We start from the raw sequence: 25,544 nt of genomic DNA on the forward strand, positions 1-25,544 counted from the left end.
TTAGTCAGGAACTCGTCTACAACCCTATGATTGACCGAGAATTTTAGGCAAAGTACAACAGAAATCGAAGTGAACAAAATCTAAAATCTTCTGTATCTATTGATCTGATCATGCTGAAACCGACTTGAGCTACAGAAACCACTGTTGAAAAACAACGGATATGATACTGGTATCTCTGTGGATCGAAGATGAAAAGGAAAAAGAGGTGAAATTCATACATCGGTCAAGATTAACGAAGATACAATCACAACATATGCCAGGAAAAAGAAAATGGCTATCTGCACGTAGAACTTCGGGTTTTCCCTCATGTTTGGAGATGTAACAGCCCTGTAAACAAAACCATACATTCTATTTGTTAAAGCTAGAAATAAAGCAGCAGTAAGCAGATGAAACTGAGCAAAATGTTGGAGAAGAGAAACCGATTAAGTTCAGGTACTTGACTATCTCTGCGGAATTTATGGTTGCAAAAAAAAATTACCTAGCAATACGCTGAGAAAATCGATGAAAAGGTAAACTCTGAATGAAGACGATGCCTGGCCCAGTTAGAACAGCAGTTACCAGATTGTCACTCTGTGATTTGGTCAACTGTTAGGAATACTTGATTCTTGGAAATTGGAAATGGAAAGAAATAGCATGCTTAAGTTATATAATTTAGGGAGCTGGAAAGCATATTAGAAAAGGTTTTCACTCAAAGTATCTTTTTCAGCTTGGGGGAGGATTCTTTTAATAATCCGCCGGGGATGGTTCAATTAAATTGCCTCTTATGTGTCATGCCGATAAATTTGGACAGCAATATTTTAAATGTAATGCAACTATACAAGGATAACGCTAATTTTGTTCAATGTGCTCCAAAGCAATTCCTGAATCTTTCAGTTGCATTAGCAGCTCATAATATAAACAGAAGCAATAAAAAAGAGTGCAAACTGAAGGAAATGGAAGCAACTTACACCAAACAGTGCTCTTCTCATGGTACCACTAAATTTGATTTGGATATTAACTGTAGCAGTCACGGCAGCTATACAAGACACATCAACAGATAACACCTCGCCGACTTCAAGATTTTTCTGTACAACTGGCAAAAGATGAAACCAGAAAGGCTTGCAATTAGTCTTGGGGTGATAAATCCTTCCGTAACTTAAGTAATCCTTAATCCTAGCTAATTTAGGGGTTCTTTGATAACCATTTTGTTTTGAGTTTTTAGTTTTCATTATTCAAGTTTTCAGTTTTTAGAAAAAGTGAAAACAAAACTGATAATTGATAACATAATGGTTATCAAATGGCACCTTATACTTTCCAAGAAGAGGTAATCAGTCTTTTAACGTTATTTTCTCATGCATAAAAAAGACAAAAAACAAAAAACAAAAAAACAAAAAAAAAAACAAAACAAAACAAAAACAAAAACACACTATAAACAGGTTGGTTTGGAATTCAAGGCAACCTGTCAGATCAAAAACAGAAAGGAAAAAGGTGACAAAAAATGAAGGTAATCCGATTTGGAAAGTACACCAACACATCTGAATTGAGAATTATAAACTAAATGACTGAACAAATTATGGAAAACATGGAAATAAACCACCGAGAAATGTAAACCTTATACAGGCATAAAATGCCTTCACTTTAAAGCAAGAACTGAAATTCTCTGCAGATATTGGGGCACACCCAAATTTTAAAAGGGTGAATCTGAAATTTAAACACTTACCAGATCCACCTCCAAGGATAAATGCAAGACCTCGGCCAGACAGCTTCTGTCTTAGAAATATCTGTAATAGCGTTATCACAGCCGTCAGAAAGATAAAGATAATACAAATGACTTTGAGAAACAATTAAAGTGACGAATTAGAAAAGGCTGTAAGAGCAGCCTAAGAAAATTCAAAAGAAGTTCTGAAACTTCCGTTATATCTCACCTCTGGACCAGGAATAACATTACGTGCCCTTTGGTCGAGTGTAGTACTGACTTTAACATCATTCACAGAACAAAGGAATGCATCTGGCTACAAAAATTGTAAAGAAGTCCATAAATTTCCAGTTGATTAAGACTAGTATAAATTGACTGTAACAGAAAGCATGCAATGGCTAAATTTGTTCACCGAAAACTAGGAGAATAACAGAAACTGACAGGAAACAGTTACTCAACAGAAAAATTATATATACCTGGCACAAAATCTCTCCACCAAACATAGCCAAATCAATCTGTCCAAAGAAACAAAAAAACAGACAACCAAAACTAAACTAAGCCATTTACCGTGTTTGGGGTCGAGCAATGCTAAGTAATAAAAAAAAGTGCTTTATTCACATAAATTTGGCATGCTTAAAATCACCAACCGGGAGAACTCTAGCAAGATAAGGTGCACCAATTCCAACAAATCCATCACCTTGACCAGCATTACGAAAAACTATGCTAATGACTGTCTTCCCAAAAATCCACTGCCACATGCTTCCTTCATTTTCAGGAACAAAGACATTTTCCAATTCCATCGACCCAGACATGAAGCACATTGAACCTAAAATTTATTCCTCAATCAGTTGCAAATGCGATAGCGACAACAAATTACATGTTTTCTAAGGGCTTGGAAACAATTTAGATAACTTCATCATGACAATGCACCTCAAAGAAAGTAAAGCCCAGGCTTGCAACTTACCAGGCTTGGCTACAACCTTTTCGTCTGGCTTCAACATTATCTGATAAACCAAATGCAGAAGTTTTTAAATCTAGTGATGAAAACGAAATTGAGAAGATGAGGAGAAAATACAGACAGGAGACACACACACACACATGATATAGGTTGGGATTCTTATAGCATGTACCTGAACCAGTTGAGCTTCACCACCCAAAATTTGAAAAGGTGTCACGGCATCTTGTGGACTCTACAGTACATTATAGAAGATACAAACATTAGTGACGTTTAAGTTACGCAATCCAACTTCATTTTTTTCCATTAAAGTTGACAATTAAATATTGGCGGAACAAACCAGACACCATAAACCAGCGTAATAACCATTAACATGAGATTACTACCAATACCCACCAATGACTAGACATTTCGATTCAAAGTGTATTATAGATTGCCATGTATCAAACTACAATGTTTATACCAAAAATGTAATTCAACAAAATCTTGCAAAAACGAAGACAAAAGTTGGTTTGTTGAAGGAGGCCTCTTGTTGCAGACAGAAGGAATTCTACTCAAATTACTGCATTTGTCTGCGAATAAATGTCCAAGTGGCAGAAATAGTAGCAGACATAATAATATAAGAAATAAAAATCAGTAGAGAGTAGTCCATGTATAGTTTATACTTCCTATAGAACATGCATGTGTTGGTTTAAATCATATACTTCTATACAAGTCAAAATACATTCACCATTCTTTCTTAATAGTAGTTCTGCTTGTACAAAAGGAAATATGAATGGCTATAGAAGCCACTATCAAGTCAACCCGTTAACGAGCGGCTGAGTATCTCCGTTTGGAGGATGAAGTTATAGGTTAATGGTAGCACAATCCATGGAAGCAGCATCTATCACCTGTACATCCAGACATGTTAATGGCATAATGAACCTCTTACCACCTCAACCGACCACTGAAGTTGGAATGTCGATTTGATGGATCATACTACCCGCGTACCCGCAATTTCTTCCCATAATACATGATTTTCATAAACTACGAGGCAGAGATGCATCCAAACATCTATCAACTGAACACTACCTAAGCAACTCTTACACAATGAATTAAACATTGAAAGAAATTAAGCCAAACAGTACAGCTGATAAATACAGATCAATTTTAGCCAATCACCAGCACCACACGAGTAACACGAATCAAATCCCTAACTTGAAGCAAAAACACCAGATCAAAACCAAACAAAAACCCAAAAAAAAAAAAAATATTCAAATGCTTAATTCAGTCTCTGCAATTCAGTAATCAACTGAATTTATCTACATAACAGATACGGAAACTAACCAATTTTCTATATTTTTTCCAGAGCTTTCTCGGCAACCAAACAGATGACTATAAAAAAATAATAATAATGTATTCATAAAATAATAAATAATAAATGAGTACCTGGTAAACGTAAGGCTGAAAAGGCGTTGAGAAAAACGGAGCAGCCATGGGAGGATGATTAGAAGCTCTGAATTCGACGAAGATCAAACAGAATTGATGAAATCAAAAGTCGCAATCTGGCGATTTCAACAACTACTCACTGCGCCATTTACACACTCTTTTTGTTTTTTATTTTTTATATTTTTTAATTTACGACCAAAATAATTTCATTTCGTTTTTCTTCCGGTCTTTTATTTGTTTTTGTTTATTTATACCCGGTTTTAATGGGTACAGTAATAAGTGTGATTGAATTCCAACAATAAATAAATAAAAACAAAATTATTGTTTTGATTTATGATTTCGTCTAATTGACTAAAATAACCTTTTTTGGAAGCTTTGTTAGGCATTATGTGGAAGGATTATGTAGTTTATGCAAGTGACAATTTTGTCAGTCTGAGAGACGCGTCGACTTAGTTGACGTGGCGATTTCTCATTGGAAGCAATGACAAATCTCGACGTGTTAAGATGTAGTCAGTCATTCCATCTCTCAACTCCTTGTGGCACTAGCAGAGTGCTCTCATAACTATTTAGTGAGGTCGGAGGTCTAATATACAGGAAGATGATCCTCTTCGGATTCATTTTGTAGGTATCTTTATATTCTAGTTGTTCATCGTATATTGTATGGTTAATCTTCATCAGATGTTATTTGTGTTTAATTTTAAATAAAAAAAAATTAAATGATTTCTAACCGCACGAGACATGATGAATGGTTAAAATGTAAGCATCTTTAGGATTCCCACAAAATGGATCCGGATGGAATCCAATTCCTAATATACAATACTTGAAGAGAGAATTGCAGAAATATCTTCCTAGATGAATTTGTAAGCCTTACATTAAACTCTTTATCTCATTAAAAAGAAAAAGATAACAGCAATGACGTTGCCATCCCTGAAATAGCGTCAATAAACCTATGAAACAACTTCAATTTGTAAAGCATGAATTATCATACGTTGAAACAAAACAACATATGCTGACACACTCCAACTCCAGTGGCAAAGCCATGATTTGCCGAGGGGAGGGGCGAAATTCAAAAAAGTGCAATATTCAATCGAAACGGTTGTATATTTTATAACGTCAGAGCATCGGTATAAATGCAGCAGAGCATAGTGTGGAATGAATCCTTAATACAATGCATACAACGTCAGAGCATTGGTATAAATGCAGCAGAAAAGAATATTATCATCCTGGCTATGATGAATATTTTATAACTAACAGCAATAAATTTCCTACACTGTTAAAAGTGTAATATGCTCACTAAAAATGCAGACAGACGAGTTCATGCAAAAAGTAACAGTCTGGGTGCAATAATCTACGCTTTGGTACTACATACATGTGAAGCTAGCGCTAAGCATGTCGTTGAATTTGAATCCTAAGATTAACGTTGAATTTGAATTCAAACAAAAATCAACCTTCAAGTAATCCTACAAATTAGTAGGAATGTAATTACGGACTAATATCAATGATTTAATCACAGGCAATTAGCTTGTTGACTGTTATATATATCAAAGGGCAAGTTAATGTCATGAACTGTTGATATTATTTACCAAAACTAACTACATATTATATCGCTGTGATGGAGAGATTTGACTCTCTTTCATGGACAGAAGTCAAAACCTCCTATGGTAGTCTCTGCAACAACACAACATATGGACTTTCTATTGAGTGTTTATAAGGGTGGGTAGTTTGTAGAAGACAATAGGCATTCAAATTCGCTTCCCACATATATCAAAATCTCCGCATCAATTTATGAACCTCCAATGTCTAAGTCAGATTTTATAGGGAGAGAGAGAGAGAGAGAGAGAGAGAGAGAGAGAGAGAGAGATTTAGGGTTAAGTTATAGAGAATTCACTTCAACTTTGTTGAGAAGTGTGTAGAATGAGTTTTTTATAAGAAGCATGACCGGCCACATGTGTAGGTTTTTCATGCCACATGTTAATGTTTAGTTGGCCAAGGTGTGTTATCCAATGAATGGAGTTGTACTTTTGCAATGATGGTACCACAGATAATTCTTGAAGACATTATTAAAATAATTAATAATATCCTAAGAATTATTTGGGAGAATCCTTGATTGGATGTGAGTGGGTTTGAATAAAGGAATATGTCTTCAATTATGAAAGCTTAAAGGTAGGAATTAGTTATTAATTCTACCTTCAATTCAATTGCCTTATCTCCTTGCTATGGCATAGTCAAATCTCACATCTCTTGGTGGTTGAATTGCGTCTGGAATTGATATGGGCATTGCCAATTTAATCAAGGGCATTCTCGTTAATTGTGAATAAAAGTTCACGTGTCAAGTTTAGGTGTATCCAATCAGAATTTTAAAATAGTTTATGACATTCCAAGTGTACTTAATTAGAAATTATTTTTTAAAAGAATTTTAAAAAGTTTGGGAATTTGAGAGATTTCATAATGTAGTTTAAACATTCTCAAATCTCATATCTCCTCAGAGAATTTGAGGGCATTCGGTCAAATTTACAAGTAAAATCTCTAGAAATCAATTCAATTGGGATTTTGAAAGATTTTAATTCTTTTAAGTGATTCTCTAAAATTTAACCTATATTCAATTAGGATTTTAAGATAGTTTATTAAAATCCATAGAAATCCGAGTGTATTCTATTCAGATTTTGAAGAAGTTTATAACATTCGCATATTCAATTAGAATTGTATTTTAAAGAATTTTAAAAAGTTGAGAAATTCGAGGGAATTGAAGAGATTTTGTAGTGTATTTTAGGGGAGAAAAACTTGTGTGGGGTTTGGCATGCCACTGGACTTTGCTAAGTGGCACTACAATCCACTCAAAAATCACCACGTGACAAATTTTAAATATAATTTTTTTTTCTCATTCTTTTATATTTAAAATTTTCATAATTATTTTTGTCACTAATTAATATGCATCAATTTAATGGGTTATATTTTGTTCGTCCACCCCCCCCCCCCCCTCTTTTTTTTTCCCAAATATTCCCTCCAGTTTATGTTGCAGGGCATGCCTGCCTTCTTTAACTTCCCAAACAATCTCATTGTGTAATATTATTTGATTTATCTCTTCGAATATGCTCTTTACGAAGACTAAACCATTTCCTCATAGCATAAGCATTGTGTACTTGAAAGGCTTCAATGTCAGAATTCACCACCATTCTAATTTTTACATCTTCTTAAAACTCCATTGTCTCAGCAGCAACCTACCAATTTAATAAAAAATAAAAAATAAAAAATAAAAAAAGACTACCACATTAATAAAATACTCATAGTAAAGAACGGAAAAAACTATTGTATAAATATGTGGGTAATTCGTATCAACATATTACCCATAACATTGAATAACATTTGAGCCCAAATATTAGATTAACATGTTAACGAAAACACCTACATATATGGGTTATTCATGTCAAGTTCACATGATCAAATCAAGTATTGTATAAATAACGAAAAAAATTAAAGATTATTGATTGATTTCCATGACAAAAGTTGGAGAAAGTGATTTTGTTTAGGGTACAGAATTTTTTCTGAAGAACAATGAGAGAAAAAAGTCGGAGAGACAAAGAAGTAGGAGAGAGAAGAAAGTGAAAGAGTCCTGCAACATAAATTGGAGGGAATATTTGGGATGGATAACCGTATCTTACCACCAATTGTTCATTTTTTTTAAAAGAAAGAAAACAAAAAAAATATCCATTAGATTGATGTATATTAATTAGTAAGAAATATAATTATGAGAATCCTACATATAAAAGAATGGGGAAAAAAATTACATTTAAGACTTGTCACATGGCGATTTTTTAGTGGATTGTAGTGCCCCTTAGCAAAGTCCAGTGGTAAGCCAAGCCCCACACAAGTTTTTCTCATTTTAGTGGGGTGTATTCAATTGGGATTTTAAGAGAATTTCAAGGAATTAATAATTTCAGGGGTATTCAATTGGGAATTTAAAAGACTTTATAAAAGTCTTGGTGTATTCAATTGAGATTCTTAAAGACTTCTTACAATTCCCTATAAATTTAGGTGTATTCAATCATAACTTTTTTAAAGTCTCCACAAGTTGAGGTGTGTTGAAAAAGGAATTGGATTTGAATGGATTTGTGATTTGGTAGATTTTGAAGGATTTCAAGGTGATATGTGTAAATACCAAAGAGCTTGGCAAATCTCACCTCAACTCTAGAAACTTTGAGAGATTTTGAGCGTGCTGCTCTCTCCTCGAGAGAGTGTCTTCTCCTCTCCAGAAACATCGGGCTCCAAGGTAAAAATTTTCTTACCTTGTACATGTCATCTTTTTTTCTCTCCTTCAAGCTTCATGATTTTTCTTGTTTTGATAGTGTTGTTCTAGGGTTAGGATTTTTCTGGTTACTTTGGAGTCAAGGTTTTTCTTGTTAGGGTTAGGGTTTTTCTTGTTAGAGTTAAGGTTTTTATTGTTAGGGTTAAGGTTTTTCTTGACGACGTTTTGTTAATTTCATACCACGAAACTTTAGTTGAGCACATGATTATGTTTATGGCTTCTTGATATTGCAGTTGATGACTTATGTTTAGGGGCCCTGATGTATTGTTCCAGTATGATCTTTAGAGATATGAATTCACATGGATGTGTTTCTGTAAGCCATAACCTGAGTCTTGCAACCTCATTCTTTATCTTTTCATCTTAAATAATAAAAAATTATTTCATGGCTCAAAAAAATTTGTTTTAGTCGAAACATGGTAGGGTGAAGTTGTTCCCTTGATTTTTCAACCTTTGTATCGAAACCAGTGGACTTTCCCCTCCAAAAGATGTTGAGTTTCTGCTTTCTTTATTCTTTTAAAATGTTTCTTGCTCACTTATATGAATTAGCTGTGAATAAAGAATCCTTGTGATCATATAAATAGACTAATTAATCCTTTTTTATCTTATAGGGAGTTCATTTGGAGTTGCAAGGCATCGATTTCAGAGGTGAGGCATTTTAATTGTATGTTGTATTTTTAATTCCATTGATGTCCAATATTCTTCTAAACTATTGTCCTAATATTCAGAACTCACCTTGATATGTAAATATCTGATTGGAACGATTTATGAGCTTATTTAGATTGTAATCCCTATTACCATGTTATGCTTTTATTGTCATGTCTCATTGTTTTATGATAATGCGTCATCTAGTAAGATTATAAATGGGAGATTCACAACAAGAAAAGGCAAAAAGAAACTATAATCAGTGGTCCGTGCAAGAGAACAACATGTTGTTACAACTACTTGTTGAGGTCGTAAACAATGGATGGCGTGATACTAATGGTATAATAAGCAAGCACACTATAGAAGCCAAAATTGTTCATGTGCTCAATGAAAAACTTGGGTGTAAAAAAACTGAAGATCATGTTAAGAACTATATGAAAACATTGAAGGGTCGATTTCAATCAATTTGCCAGCTTTTTAGACAGTTCTGGATTTGGATGGGACCCTGTCACAAAGAAGTTCACAACTAGTGATGAAGTATGGGAATGTTTCCTTAGGGTGAGTTTTGTTTTTTATTTTTATTTATTTATTTATTTATTTTTAAGAATATATTATTTACACATGATGATCTTTCATGTTTATACATTTTGTATTTAACAATTTTATTTTATTTTATTTTATTTTATTTTTTGCTAGTCTCACCTAAAGAGTGAAGGTGTTCGCAAAGAGACAGACTATGAATATTTGATGATTGTTTTTGGTGATGGAACAGCTAAAGGAAATAACTCAATTGGATTGGGCAATGATGCTGATGCCACAACATATAGAGTTGAAGAAAGTAGGCCAGTCTGTGTTAGCTTGTGCAGGGTTGCACAACTTTCTTCGCAAGTGCCGTTCTAATGAATTTCCAATTGAACTAGAAGACGATGAATCTAGAGATGAAGAAAATGATGATGAACTAGGTAATCAAACTCATTAGCAACAACGACAAATTGCTAATATAGCTACAAATATGTGGACATATGCTGGGAGTGATAGCATTCAAAGATGAGAAATAGATAATTAATTATTTTTACGGATTGGACTATGCAATTTGTGTTTGAGAAATCTTTGATAGCTAGTTTATTTTGTAAGCCTTAACTTTCAAGATTTTGGATGCCAATGTTAATTTCACTTTGATAGCAACTTGAAAACATTGCGATTTGGGTCCTAAGGCCAATTGTTGAGATTAATAGAATAAAACTGATTTTGGCTTGTAAAGGGAAGGAAATTATTGATCAAATTCTTTGAAATTCTCTAACCCCATGTAAAGAATTCTCTTACAATTCATGTGAATTCTCTGAAAATTATAATTAATTCACTCAAAATCTCTAGGAATTCATATTTTTTTTCTTTCTCTCAAACTATCTCAAAGTCCATAGATTTGAATTCTCTGAAACTCTCTCAAAATCCTAATTGAATACACACCCCTTAAGCATTCACAAATCTCACCTCTCCCTGAGAACTCGAGAGAATCAAATCAAAATTTTACAGGGAATCTCTACAATTCAGTTAAACCACATCAGCATTTATGGATTTATAAATCCACTAAAATCCTTCAAAATCTCAATTGAATACCCTCTCCTAAAATTGCATCAAAATCCATGAATTTATAAATCCATTAAAATCTCAATTGAATACACCCTCCTAAATTGCATCAAAATCTATGAATTTATAAATCCATTAAAAATCTCAATTGAATACAAACTCCTAAACTCCATCAAAATTCATAAATTTATAAATTCATTAAAGTCCCTCAAAATCTCAATTAAATACAACTAATTCTAAAAGCAAACGAAAATGTTTAGAAAATTATCAATACAATCCCAAACTTGTATACCCAGACATCATTTACTAAATAAATGTCACGCTATCGACATTTCAATTATCGAATCACGTATTAAATGCAAGAAAAAAAAATGTAAATCTGTGTTGATATCATTTTAATTATTCAAGCAACTCTATAAATTCAATCCCACAGGCCACAGCAACAACAACGAATCACAAATCCAAGTCTAATAGTAAAATTGTTCTATTTTTTTTTTAGAAAATAGTAATTGTAAGGGGATAAGATGGCGAAGGTGGTACCTCAACTCAACCTTGTAATCATCATGGTTATGCTTGGTTCAGGTATATTGCCTTTATGTTCCATATTTGTCAATTACCCAAAGAACAAAGTTTTTAATGACCATTTTGTTGGTGGCATCAGCAATCGTCGCCAAAGCAATCATTCAAGGACGTGACTCAAATGGTAAGTTTAAAATCATTTTATCTTCGTATTATACCAATAATACTCGACCTATTATAAGGTCCAATTTTGATACAAACAATGAGGCTCTAATTAAATGGACTGAATAAGACATTTTCATAGGGTTCGAAACCCGCTACTGTTATGGAAATCAGATTTGTGGTCAGAGAGAGGCTGAAATGCCTCTATGAGTTTTTCTGGCTTCAGAATAAGAAGATAACCGTGTCTTACTACCAGTTGTTTTATTTTTTTTTTTTTTTTAAAAAAAAGAAAAAAAAAAAAGACATTCTCAGATCACTTAACATGTTCATATTAAAATTTCTCAAAAACATGACGTTTTTATGACCATCAACTCCAACTTGGTATGGATAATTTTGTAGGCTCCGAAAACCCCAAATTAAAAATCGAAGCGAACAAGTTTGGGAATTTAAAATATTTATCGAAACCGAACTGTAATGTTTGATTTCTTGAAATTTAGTAAAATTGGAAAAAATTTAGTATTTCGAGTCGGTTCGGCGAAAGCATATCGAAAAGAAGGAAGGAGAAATTGCAGGAGTATTCAAAGTGCTTCAAATTGCAAGAGGATTCAAATCTTAGAAACAACCAACAACTGCAAACAAAAAACAACAGCAACCATCAAAGTCATAACCCTTAAATTCAGCCAATTCTCTAGTAATTTACCCCAAATTCTATAACTCATCGCCAATTTGAAATTAAAATACTTAATTTTAGAATTTCACAATTTGTAATTAGACTTATTTTGAAGGAGGGAGACAAGCAGGATGGACTGGTGGTGTCTGGCCACCGTTTAGAATGAGAGGGAGAGAGACGACCGACAAAGTGGTTGTGGTGGCTTGGTTTGAGATTGCAAAGATGGTATGGGTTCAAGATTTTCCCGATTTGCAATTGAGAGCGACGTTTGGTGTGGGCGGCAACGTTTAGATAGGTAGAGAAGAAAGTAAGGAAAGATCGAGAGACGGCGTCAGGGTCGAGAGAGAGAGGGAGTGAGATACTGAGGTCAGGTTGAGAGAGAGTTGAGTTTAAACGAACGGTTGAGATTCAATCTCAAACAAATCCAACGGCTAATATTAATTCAATTAAATATTAAATTGTATTAAAAACTATATCAGTTCGGTTCGAGATTACTGAACAAATGTTTAATGAAAAACGAAATCATAGCGAAACTTTCGGTTTTAATTTTTTGGTTTTCGGTATAGTTTGTTTTCGAATAGTTCGGTTTTGGGTTCAATAATTTTCGGTTCTAGTTCAGGTGTTTTGAGAATTTTATTTAGCCCTATAATTTTGTAGAATTTATTGCTTTATTGTTGTTGTTGTTGATGTTGTTTTTTTCATGTAAAATTGGCATTTGTGCAGGTAATATGGTGACGACGACAGTTGAGAATGGGTGCAAAAAAGTGTTGTACGATGTGTATTGCAGCAAACCAGGACATGACAAGAAATGCACTAAGAAATGTTTGGAGATAGATTCCCAAAGCAATTCATACTGCGACCTACTAGTACCGGGCCAGACCAAGCATAAATATTTTTGTATATGTATCTTGCCTTGCTAGATGCTTTTTTGCTCCATTTTGGTTGTCTATCCTTTGAATAAATAAAAAGTGTCAGTAGGGATTGATATGGAACATCCTGTACCCCATGTTCACACTCAAAATGGCTTGGCAGAAGTTTTCATAGAACGCCTTCAATTGATAGCTCGGACTTTAGTTATGAGAACTAAACTGCCGGTATCTGCTTAGGGCCATGCAATATTACACGCAACTATGCTGGTCCGCCTGAGGCCCACCGTTACCTAACCACATTCACCGTTACAGTTGGTTACTAGATACTAGCCTGACGTCTCGCATTTACAGGTGTTTGGGTGCATCAATTATGTGCCAATAGAATCGCCACTACATACCAAAATGGGTCCTCAAAGAAAAATGGGAATCTATGTCGGTTATGATTCGCCATCAATTGTTCGCTATTGAGAACCTTTGACAGGAGATCTTTTTACTGCACATTTTGTGGATTGTTACTTTGATGAGACAGTATTCCTACCGTTAAGGGGAGATAAGCATGCTAACGTTCATGGAGAACACTGCAAATTATCGTGGTATGCTCCCACTATGTCTCATTTAGATCCCCACACTGCCCAGTTTGAAACTGAGGTGCGATGAATTATAAATCTACAAAGCATTTTTCAAAGCATGTTGGATGCTTTTAATGATCTAGCAAAGGTGATAAGATCACATATACCCGCTGTAAACAGACCTGAAGGGATAAATGTACCCCGCGTACTTCAACAACCTACCTAGGAAGGCTGGACTATCCTCGAAGGTAGGGAGGCCGCACCTTCCACGTGGCATGATACATTGGTGGCTAGCTAATCATCTGCTCCGACCTTGAAGTGTGGCAAACCCCTTAGTTCAAAGGATTCACAACACCAGAAGAAGTTATTCTAGATTACGGTGATGCTTTAGATGAAACATATCGGCCTCCCGAGAATCGTGAAATTTCGGTCCACTACACAGTATTAGATGAGGTTTAGAATCAGAATGAGATGATTGTCGACGATGCATTTGCATACTCAGTAGCTACTGACATTATGCTTAGCGATGACATTGCACCACGTTCCGTCAATGAATGTCGACGTAGAACAAATTGGTCAAACTAGAAACAAGCAATCCTAGTCAAACTCGATTCGCTTGTGAAACGTAAGGTGTTTGGACCTATTGTTCCTACACCACCACGCTTGAAGCTCGTTGGCTACAAGTAGGTTTTCGTGAGAAAGCGTAATGAGAATAATGAAATAGTACGATACAAAGCATGTCTCATGGTGCAAGGCTTTTCTCAACGCCCTGGGATTGATTACTAGGAGATGTATTCCTTCGTAATGGATGTTATAACGTTCCGCTACCTTATCAGTTTGGTAGTTTCTGAAATACTGAATATGCAGCTTATGGATGTGGTAACCACATATCTCTATGGGGATCTAGATATGGAAATTTACATGAAAGATCCAGAAGGACTTCCATTGACTAGCTCACATAGTTCTAGACCACGGAACACTCTCTCAATTAGGTTGAGGGGGTTACTCTACGGATTGAAACAATCCGAGCGGATGTGGTATTACCGTCTGAGCGAATATTTGACAAGTCAGGGTAATGTGAACAACGAATTATGCCCGCGTGTTTTCATTAAGAAGTCACATTTCGGATTTGCAATAATTGCAGTTTATGTCGATGACAAAACCTAATCGGGACTCCAACAAAGCTTGAGGAAATTGCTATGCACTTAAAATCGGAATTTGAGATGAAGGCTCTTGGGAAAACTCGATACTACCTCGACCTGGAGATTGAGCATTGTTTGGATGGAATCCTAGTACATCAATCGAACTACACCCAGAAGGTGTTGCAATGTTTTAATGAGGATAAAACGAAGCCTTCGAGTACACCCATGGTCGTTCGGACTCTAGATGCTAAACGCGATCCCTTCCGTCCAAATGAGGATGAGGAATAGATTTTGGAACCCGAAGTTCCTTACCTAAGTGTATGTCACGCCCCAAGCCAAGGATTAACGTAAACCTTGGTTCAAAACGTGAATCACACCTTAATTATAATCTTAACTAATATAATTAAGAATGTGACTTGAAATAAAAACATGTATAACTCGCTTGGAATAAAATTCAAATTTAATTGAACAACATATTACTAAAAGTTTCAGCCAAAATTACAACCTATGAACTACTCAGAGTTCACGTAAAAGTAGTTCTTTATTCAAACAAGAAAGCAAACACCAACAAGCTCACCTTTTTATTTCTTTATACATAGTTACACAACAGACAGCAAGCAGACCTTTACGTTTCTAGTTTTGTATCTGCAAAATTTCGTTAGGGTTAGCTTAAAAAGTTCAGTAAGGACATATCTACTAAAATAATAAAGTATAATTAACATAGCAGAATTAAAACCATGATCAAAATGATGCGTAAGAATGCAATGCAAATGCCTTAACTATACCCATTAATCCACATAACTAAACACCCAGACCTTGTACGTCCCATTCCGTACTTATACCACTTGATTCCGAGTGTTTAAATATATGAACTAACCCACATCCCTAAATATCCCCGAACTCCCCTTTTTGTTAGTCATCTTGCCTAAACTCTTCGTCTCCAGTCCCGAATTACCCTTAAAGAATCTGTGCATTGTGGGCTCGCCTGAGATCTGGTAGCTATTAAGAGTTTGGCTCAACTACACAAAAACTAATAGTCACCACCTTAAATTTCTGAAGTTCTTTTTGACAATCCCACTTTACTCCCACATCATGGATCTAAATTTCATTTCGAACATTTATACTCAAATAACCATAAAAAACAGTATTCATATTCAATTTGAATTCAATATGTATATCAAACTTGTATGTATACTTAAGTAAGAAATAATTAAATTAATACATATAGAAGGTTTCCCGCAACCCCTACCTTGAATTTGATTAATTTTGTTCCTCTGAAGAACCTAATTGGAACACAAAAATACAACCAAAAGTATAAACACAAGTAACACGTATTAGAAACCAAACTAAGTGTTCACTCACAAAATTGATATTATCTATGGAAAGTATATAAATTCTGGAATCTTATAACTCAAATAATGTTACTTAAATAAACTAAAGAAGACTAGAAAGGAATCTGGAAAAGAAATTAGATGTGGTAAAAACAGTACTTTGCATCTCCACAAAACCCAAATACTTCCTGGTAGTCCAGAAATCATGTATACAAAACCCAAATATAACATGATTCAAAATTAACAAGAAAATAACCTTTTGAACCCTTGATCAAGAAATTTGATCTACACACCCAATCTGAATTACCCAACTCTAATGCAAGTTCAGATTGGTTCATTGAATTGTAGAAAACCCTAAATAAAACTAAGAACTCCAAATACATCTCATGGCAGTTTCAATTCAACTAAGGACATTAAATTTGAAAACTCTAAATAATCAAGGAACAAGAAAGTTCCCCTTCAAATCTCTGAATCCTTCCTTCAAAATCACGTTCTTTATCTCTCAATTTCTCTGCACCCTTTTCTATTTCTGATGTTTTCCCACTTCTCTGCAACCCTTTTATAGTTTCTTTAATCCTACTCAATCCTATCAGAGGCATGATGAAAACCTAGCTTCCTAGGCCATCCACCTCCTGCTTATAGACCTCCGTGTCTCTTCTCAGTTCATCCTCTGCCGTACACACTCCTTAGTGCAATAGGAGATGATCAACTCTCTATAACACACTCCTTTGATCAATCAAATCTCAACCTATCACAAGATTTCCTAACCTTTATCTGATTTGAATATGAAGAAAGAAGATTTTTTTCTTCCTAGAGCTGTGGAAGAGCCACCTCCTCCCTGCTTTCTTGTTTCCATCGCACAGAAAGGAAGAACGTGAAAGAACGTTCTTTTCCTTTCTTTTGTAAATATATATATATATATATATATATATATATATATTAAATACTACTTCATTACTATACCAAAAAAAAATTAAATCCTTATTTATACCCTAAAACAATTATAATAATAACAATAATAAGAAATCTAATAAATAAAAAGTATAGTATTAAAAGCTATTAAACAAATAAAAACTAAGTAGACTAAAATTTTGTATAAAAACAATTATAATCACACTTCACTCTTAATTAAACGAGGGATATTACAATCTACCCTCCTTAAAAGAAATTTTGACCTCGAAATTTAAACTTACCCGAAACAATGAAAAGTTCTAGATATTTCGTACACATTTCCTTCTCTAACTCCCATGTAGCTTCCTCTACATTGTCATGTTGCCATAAAACTTTGACAAATGGAATAGTTTTTGTGTGTAGCACTTGCATTTTGTGATCTTGTATTTGAATTGGCTTATCCTCAAATGATAGTTGTTCATCCATTGTGAGTTCTCCCCAGTCGATTACATGAGATGGATCTAGTTCATACTTTCTAAGCATAGAGACATGGAACACATTACGTATGCTTGAAAGTTGAGGAGGTAGTGCTAATTTGTAAGCGACTTCACCTATTCTTTCCAATATTTCAAATGGTCCAATAAACCGTGGTGATAATTTTCTAGACTTTCCAAACCTTTTGATCCCTTTTCTTGGTGATACCTTAAGAAATACATTATCTCCAACATCAAACTTTAAGGGCTTTGTCCTTCTATTTGCATAACTTTTTTGTTGACTTTGAGCCGTTAAGAGACGTTGTCTGATGACGTTGATCTTTTCAGTAGTCTCTTGTACATAATTGGTTCCTATCAACGCAATTCCCCCTACATCTGTCCAACATAAAGGCGATCGACAAGGTCTTCCATACAAAGCTTCATATGGTGTCATTTGAATGCTTGATTGATAACTAATATTGTAAACGAACTCTGCTAATGATAAATGATCTTCCCAACTTCCGCCAAAGTCTAAAATGCATGCTCTCAACATGTCCTCCAAAATTTGAATAGTTCTTTCCGACTGCCCATCTGTTTGTGGATGAAAAACACTACTTAAATTGAGCTTTGTTTCGAAAGCTTTTTCTAAACTTCCTTATAATTGAGAAGTAAATTTAGAATCTCTATCTGACACAATAGAAATAGGAATTCCATGTAATTTTACTATCTCTTGAACATAAAGTTTCCCAAGAACTTCTGTAGAATAGGTGGTTTTAACTGGTAAGAAATGTGCTGACTTGGTCAGACGATCCACAATAACCCATATCGCATCTTATTGTTTTGGAGATTTTGGTAAACCTGTATCAAAATCCATAGTTACATGATCCCATTTCCACTTTGTTATGGGTAACGATTGTAGTGGGCCTGATGGTTTCTGATGTTCGGCTTTTACTTGTTGAAAAGTGAGACATTTTGCAACAAAACCCACTACATCACTTTTCATACCGTTCGACCAAAATTGACGTAAAAGATATTGATACACCTTGGTTCCTCCAGGATGAATTGTGTAGGATGAATAGTGACCTTCCTGGAGAACGTCATTTCTAAGATCAGAAAAATTTGGTACGTACAATCTATTCAAATACTTCAATCCACCATCTGCATGCAATTTCCATCCTTCAATTGTCTCTCTAGTTGAATTTTTTATTCGAATGGATTGAGATAGAGAATTAGTTTGTTGTGCATCACTAATCCTTCCAACTAAAGATGGCCGGGTAACTAAATTACATAAATATGCACAACCTTCTTGTATTCCTACATGTAACTCAAAATTATAAAGGCATTCTATCATCTTTGACTTTTGATAATACAAATTAGCCACAAATCCTTGGGGTTTTCTACTTAAGGCGTCTGCTACAAAATTAGCCTTTCTTGGATGGTAATGTAAACCAAAGTCATAATCTTCTAAATATTCCATCCACCGTCGTTGCCTTAGATTTAACCCTTTTTGTGTGAATAAGTATTTCAAACTTTTATGATCATAATAGAGTTCAAATCATTCCCCGTACAAGTAATGTCTTCACGTCTTCAATGCACGAACAGTGGCTACCAATTCAAGGTCATGTGTCGGACAATTTTTTTCATGTGGTTTTAGTTGACGAGAAGCATAAGCAACAACTATGTTTGATTGCATCAAAACACATCCTAGTCCATGTAATGACGCATCCATGTAAACTATATAGCCAACTCCTGTTTTAGGAATGATTAACATAAGAGCAGTTATCAATCAAACTTTTAACTCTCGAAGTGATTTTTCACACTCATCAGTCCAAACAAATTTAACTTCTTTTTGTGTCAACTTGGTCATTAGAGCAACTAATTGAGAAAAATCTTTAATAAATCTTTTATAATAACCAACCGAACCTAGAAAACTTCATATCTCATGAAAATTTTTGGTTGATTCCAATTTAACACTGCTTCCACCTTTGAGTTGTCCACTGCGATGCCTTTATTTGAAATGACGTGTCCTAAAATTGTTACTTCAGTCAACCAGAACTCACACTTACTTAACTTGGCAAACAATTTATGTTCTCTTAATGTCTGTAAAACGATTGACAAGTGTTCTTCATGCTCCTCCTTAGACTTGGAATAGATAAGAATGTCATCAATGAAGACAATAACAAATTGGTCCAAATATGGTTGGAAAACTCAATTCATTAAGTCCATGAATGCTGCTAGATCATTTGTTAATCCAAATGGCATGACCAAAAATTCATAATGTCCATATCGAGTTCTGAAAGCAGTCTTTGGTATATCTTCCGCCTTTACTCTAAGTTGGTGATAACCAGAACAAAGATCAATCTTCGAAAAATATCTAGCACCTCTCAGTTGATCAAATAAATCATCAATCCTAGGCAAAGGGTATTTATTCTTTATCCTGATTCTATTTAGTAAACGATAATCGATACACAACCTAAGGGTTAAATCACTCTTCTTTACAAATAAGGCAGGAGCACCCCAAGGTGATGTACTAGGCCGAATAAAACCTTTCTCTTGAAGCTCTTGAAGTTGCTTTTTGAGTTCCTTCAATTCCACTGGTGCCACACGGTATAGAGGTATAGAAATAGGTGATGTTCCTGGATACGTCTCAATGGAAAATTCTATTTCTTTAATAGGAGGTAATCCTGGTAAGTCTTCTGGAAATACATCAATGAAATCCCTCACCACAAGAATAGATTCAATTTTGGATTCACTTATACCTTTTGCAATCATATGTCCAATTTGGCTCAAATAATTCACTTTTCTTTTATCCAAAATCGAATTAGGTTTTGAGACCTTTGTATCACCATAGAAACTAAACTTTTCTCCACCTAGGGTTGTCAAGGTTACCAATTTCTTTCCACAATCAATAATAGCTTCAAATCGCTTAAGCAAATCCATTCCAAATATTACATCATAATCCAACAAGTCCAACAACAACAAATCACAATCCAATTTATGATGTAATATATCTATTGTGGATGATCTACATACTTGATTTACTTTTACGCAACTTCCCCAAGGAGATCCGATCAAAAATGGACGTTTCTATAGATTCAGACTTTAACTCTAGAATAGATGCAAATGATGTAGATATAAATGAATTTGTAGCACCAGGGTCGAACAATATTCTAGCTAATGAGTTAAAGATTAGAAATGTACCTTCCACTAATCCTGGATCTTGTTGCTCAGCTACTTGACCAACAGCATAAACTCGACCTTAAGCAAGTTGTCCAGGTCTCCTAACACCTGGCGATGCCTTAGGTCTCATTGATACAGGTTGTCCTCTTAGACGTTGTGCCTATTCATTAACAGGTCCTCTAAATTGATTCAGTGGAGGTTGGTACGGAACACGATATGGTGGTGATGGTGGTGCATGGAATTATGGTTGTGGAATTCTAGGTGCTTGGTTCATTTGCAACCTTGGACATTCCCTTTGATAGTGTCCTAATTGCCCACAACAAAAGCAAGATCATCCTCGAGTTTGACCAAAGAGTGTTTGATTGTGTTGAAAGCGAGGTGGAACAAATCTTGGGCGTTTACTATTTTGCCCTGCACTTGGGTTCTTATCCTCTAAAGCTCTTTTAGAACCTAAAATCATCTGTTTTTCCATTAAAACACAATCAACAATCTCATCATACCTCTTTAGTTTAAAAGAAGGCTATTACTTCTCCCAACATATATAAGGCTGCACACTAATTACACCAAAAATCAACCACTCATATCAGCACTTCACTGCAAAATATTTACACCAGTCACTTCCCAAACCTGAACTTAGTCTTCATTTAAATGGAACTAACGTTCGGGAAGTCCAACACTTTCAAAAGGTTCAACAAGGTCCTCTTCATCATCAAACTCAGAATGGATGGAGATAATAGGTGGAGGAGTAACTGATGGTGCAGGAATAAAAGCTACATTATCATATAGGTCTTCCGGAATTTTTGGTACTCCTTGAGCTGGAACTTGAACAGGAACCTGGGCTAAGTTAACACCTGGCGGAGGCCATATATTTCCACCTAAAGCTGTCACATGGTTCATAACATCACCATGAAGATTTTCACTGGACTCTATCTGGATACGATATTGAGTCTTGATGTTCAGCGACTTCTTTATATGCCTAACTACTTCCTATTGCATCTCTAGCCTATAAAACATTCTTCTACGGTTGCTTTCGTATGTATCATACACCAACTCCATAAAGGCTTCATTACGAAGGTTGGTATGGTACAGGTCTTCATTATGAGGCTCTAAACCGTTGGGTCCCAGCTTAAATATGCCCCATGCATCATTTCCATTTGCAGGATGCATCTAAACATCATCATATAAAGTTAGTAATCAAATAACAAATAAACACATACAGTTAAACAAAACCTAGAGCTCTGATACCAAATTGTCACGCCATAAGCCAAGGATTAACGTAAACCTTGGTTCAGAATGTGAATCACACCTTAATTATAATCTTAACTAATATAATTAAGAATGTGACTTGAAATAAAAGCATGTATAACTCGCTTGGATTAAAATTCAAATTTAACTGAACAACATATTATTGAAAGTTTCAACCAAAATTACAACCTATGAACTACTCAGAGTTCACCCAAAAGTAGTTCTTTATTCAAACAAGAGAGCAAAAACCAACAAGCTCATCTTTTTATTTCTTTATACATAGTTACACAATAGACAGCAAGCAGACCTTTAGGTTTCTAGTTCTGTACCTGCAAAATTTCATTAGGGTGAGCTTAAAAAGCTCAGTAGGGACATATACCTTCATTACTAAAATAATAAAGTAGAATTAACATAGTAGAATTAAAACCATGATCAGAATGATGCGTAAGAATGCAATGCAAATGCCTTAACTATACTCGTTAATCCACATAACTAAACACCCATAACTTATACGTCTCATTCCGTACTTATACCACTTGATTCCGAGTGTTTAAATATATGAACTAACCCCCATCCCTAAACATCCCCGAACTCCCCTTTTTGTTAGTCATCTTGCCTAAACTCTTCGTCTCCAATCCCGAATTATCCTTAAAGAATCTGTGCACTGTGGACTCGCCTGAGACCTAGTACCTACTAAGAGTTTGGTTCAACTACACAAAAACTAATAGTCACCACCTTAAATTTCTAAAGTTCTTTCCGGCAATCCCACTTTACTCCCACATCATGGATCTAAATTTCATGTCGAACATTTATACTCAAATAACCATCAGAAACAGTATTCATATTCAATTTGAATTCAATATGTATATCAAACTTGTATGTATACTTAAGTAAGAAATAATTAAATTAATACATATAGAAGGTTTCCCAGAACCCCTTACCTTGAATTTGATTAATTTTGTTCCTCTGAAGAACCTAATCGAAACTCAAAAATACAACCAAAAGTATAATCACAAGTAACACATATTAGAAACCAAACTAAGTGTTCAATCACAAAATTGATATTATCTATGGAAAGTATATAAATTCTGGAATCTTATAACTCAAATAATGCTACTCAAATAAACTAAAGAAGACTAGAAAGGAATCTGGAAAAGAAATTAGGTGTGGTAAAAACAGTACTTTGCATCTCCACAAAATTTTCAGAAAAACAGCACTATTGAACCAAGTTTAGACTCCTTTTTGAACATTTAAAACTAAACCAAATCGTATAATATTGAATGGGTTTTGAATTTTGTGTTATGTTCTTTAAAAGCATATAAAGTTTGTAAAAAACAGAGCTCTAAACTGGAAGTTATGCCAAAAGAAAAATGGAGTCTTAAAACTGGAAACCCAGTTTTCTGCTGCTGTTTGGCAGCTCGCGACCCAAATTTAAATAAGGTTTTGATCAACCAAAACTCAACAGAACGGAGTGAAAACAATTGGATTACGATCATGGACATATGCATTTTCAACACACTAAATGTTTTCTCTAAAGGAGCACACAAAGACCTATACATTAAGAGCAAAATAAGGCTACACGAAACTTGAGTTTTCTCTGCACAGAAATCAATTTTCTGCAACTTACATAACATTACACTTCCAGTTCATATAACAAAACCCGAAATACTTCCAGGTAGTCTAGAAATCATGTATACAAAACCCAAATATAACATGATTCAAAATTAACAAGAAATTAATCTTTTGAACCAAACCCTTGATCAAGAAATTTGATCTACACACCCAATCCGAATTACCCAACTCTAATTCAAGTTCAGATTGGTTCATTGAACAGTAGAAAACCCTAAATAAAACTAAGAACTCCAAATAAATCTCATGGCAGTTTCAATTCGACGAAGGAAATTAAATTCGAAAAATCTAAATAATCAAGGAACAAGAAATTTACCCTTCAAATCTCTGGATCCTTCCTTCAAAATCACGTTCTCTATCTCTCAATTTCTCTGCCCCATTTTCTATTTCTGATGTTTTCCCACTTCTCTGCAGCCCCTTTTATAGTTTCTCTAATCCTACTCAATCCTATCAGAGCCATGATGAAAACGTAGCTTCCTAGGCCATCCACCTCCTACTTATAGACCCCCGTGTCTCTTCTCAGTTCATCCTCTGCCGAACACATTCCTTAGCGCAATAGGAGATGAGTAACTCTCTATAACACACTTCTTTGATCAATCAAATCTCAACCTATCACAAGACTTCCTAACCTCTATCCTATTTGAGTATGAAGAAAGAAGATTTTTTTTTTCCTAAAGCTGTGGAAGAGCCACCTCCTCCCTGCTTTCTTGTTTCCATCGTAAAGAAAGGAAGAACGTGAAAGAACATTCTTTTCCTTTCTTTTGTGTGTGTGTGTGTGTGTGTATATATATATATTTTTTTTTTTTAAATACTACTTCATTGCTATACCAAAAAAAAATAAATCCTTATTTGTACCCTAAAACAATTATAATAATAACAAGAATAAGAAATCTAATAAATAAAAAGTATAGTATTAAAAGCTATTAAACAAATAAAAACTAAGTAGACTAAAATTTTGTATAAAAAAAAATTATAATCACACTTCACTCTTAATTAAACGAGGGATATTACAGTGCAATAGGGGCTTTATTGTACTTGGCTCAATGCACTAGACCCGACATCTCATTCGCTGTTAATATTTTTGCTTGGTACAGCAATGCGCCCACACGCAGGCACTGGAATGGTGTTAAAGACATTTTCCGCTATCTCAAGAGTGCAATAGATTTGAGCTTGTTTTATACCCACGAATCTTCGAGAGGACACGCCGCCCCCTTGGTTCTCAGGTCGATTCTCGCTTTATTGGTTACGCAAATGCTGGATATCTGTTTGACCTACATAGGGCTTGTTCTCAAACGGGTTATGTCTTTACCATTAGGGACACCGCTATATCTTGGAGGTCTACCAAGCAAACGCTAGTTGCGACTTTTTCGAACCATGCAGAGATTCTCGCCCTGCATGAAGCATTGCATGAGTGCTTTTGGTTGAGAGCAATTATGGAACATATTTGAAGCACTAGTGGTTTTACTTTTGTCGTGACCTTCCTACGATGATCTTTAAAGACAATGCAGCATGTATCGAGCAGTTAAAGAAAAGTATACATCAAGGGAGACAACACCAAGCATATGGCACCGAAGTTTTTTTACTTACACCAGCAGCAACAGCATCAGAACATTGAAGTCAAGCAAATCCATTCCCAGGATAACCTGGCCGATCTCTTCACCTAGTCATTGCCAAAGTCTATTTTTCATAAGCTCGTTCAAGGAATCGGTACGCGTAAATTATTTGAGTTGAATTGCTTGTTGTTCTTTTATTTAGAAGTTATGTCTTACTCAGGGGGAGTATCCAGAAGCATACTCACTTGATCTTAATGTACTCTTTTTCTTACGATTATGGGCATTTTTTCCACTGGGTTTTTGCTACCTAACGGGATTTTAATGAGGCACCCATCCTGGGATGATCATACTCCATTAAGTTCACTACTTTCGTCCCGTTTGACGTTTGTTTTAGACATTATGCATACTTCTCACTTTTCTTCTTAGTCTATGGGTTTCCCCATACCTTAGGTTTTACCATAGCGAGGTTTTGTGAATTTTACTACAAATGCATACTTTCTTAAAATTGAGCCTCGCATTCACATGTTGTGCCGATGACTTAATCAACTATGAGCCTCACATTCACCCGTTATGCCGATAACTTAATCAACTATTCTAACTTCTCTGCTAAAGATTTGATGCGATGGTTTGATGATTATTTACACACTCAAGGGGGAGTGTTGCAGTCATATTTAGAATAAGAATGTGATTGTGTAAATCCTAGTGGATCTAGGAATATCTC

At 34.9% G+C, this 25,544-nt stretch overlaps 1 protein-coding gene and 1 pseudogene across 1 annotated transcript; one reads left to right on the top strand and one right to left on the bottom strand.

Moving 5' to 3' along the window:
* Positions 1-70: 70 nt before the first annotated feature.
* LOC137722679 (uncharacterized) lies at positions 71-4,306 on the bottom strand. The gene is made up of 10 exons (XM_068461741.1): positions 4,059-4,306; positions 2,806-2,865; positions 2,640-2,679; positions 2,323-2,501; positions 2,152-2,190; positions 1,905-1,991; positions 1,700-1,760; positions 948-1,072; positions 479-570; positions 71-327 (listed from the first exon to the last, which is right to left on the bottom strand). Exons 1-10 carry the CDS (start codon positions 4,104-4,106, stop codon positions 213-215), a joined length of 846 nt encoding a protein of 281 aa, XP_068317842.1. The 5' UTR covers positions 4,107-4,306; the 3' UTR covers positions 71-212.
* Positions 4,307-9,221: 4,915 nt separating this feature from the next.
* Positions 9,222-9,903, top strand: LOC137721917 (uncharacterized protein At2g29880-like; annotated as a pseudogene).
* The last annotated feature ends 15,641 nt before the right edge of the window (positions 9,904-25,544 follow it).

Source organism: Pyrus communis, chromosome 17 (genome assembly GCF_963583255.1).
Source record: "Pyrus communis chromosome 17, drPyrComm1.1, whole genome shotgun sequence".
NCBI classification, from domain to species: domain Eukaryota; kingdom Viridiplantae; phylum Streptophyta; class Magnoliopsida; order Rosales; family Rosaceae; genus Pyrus; species Pyrus communis.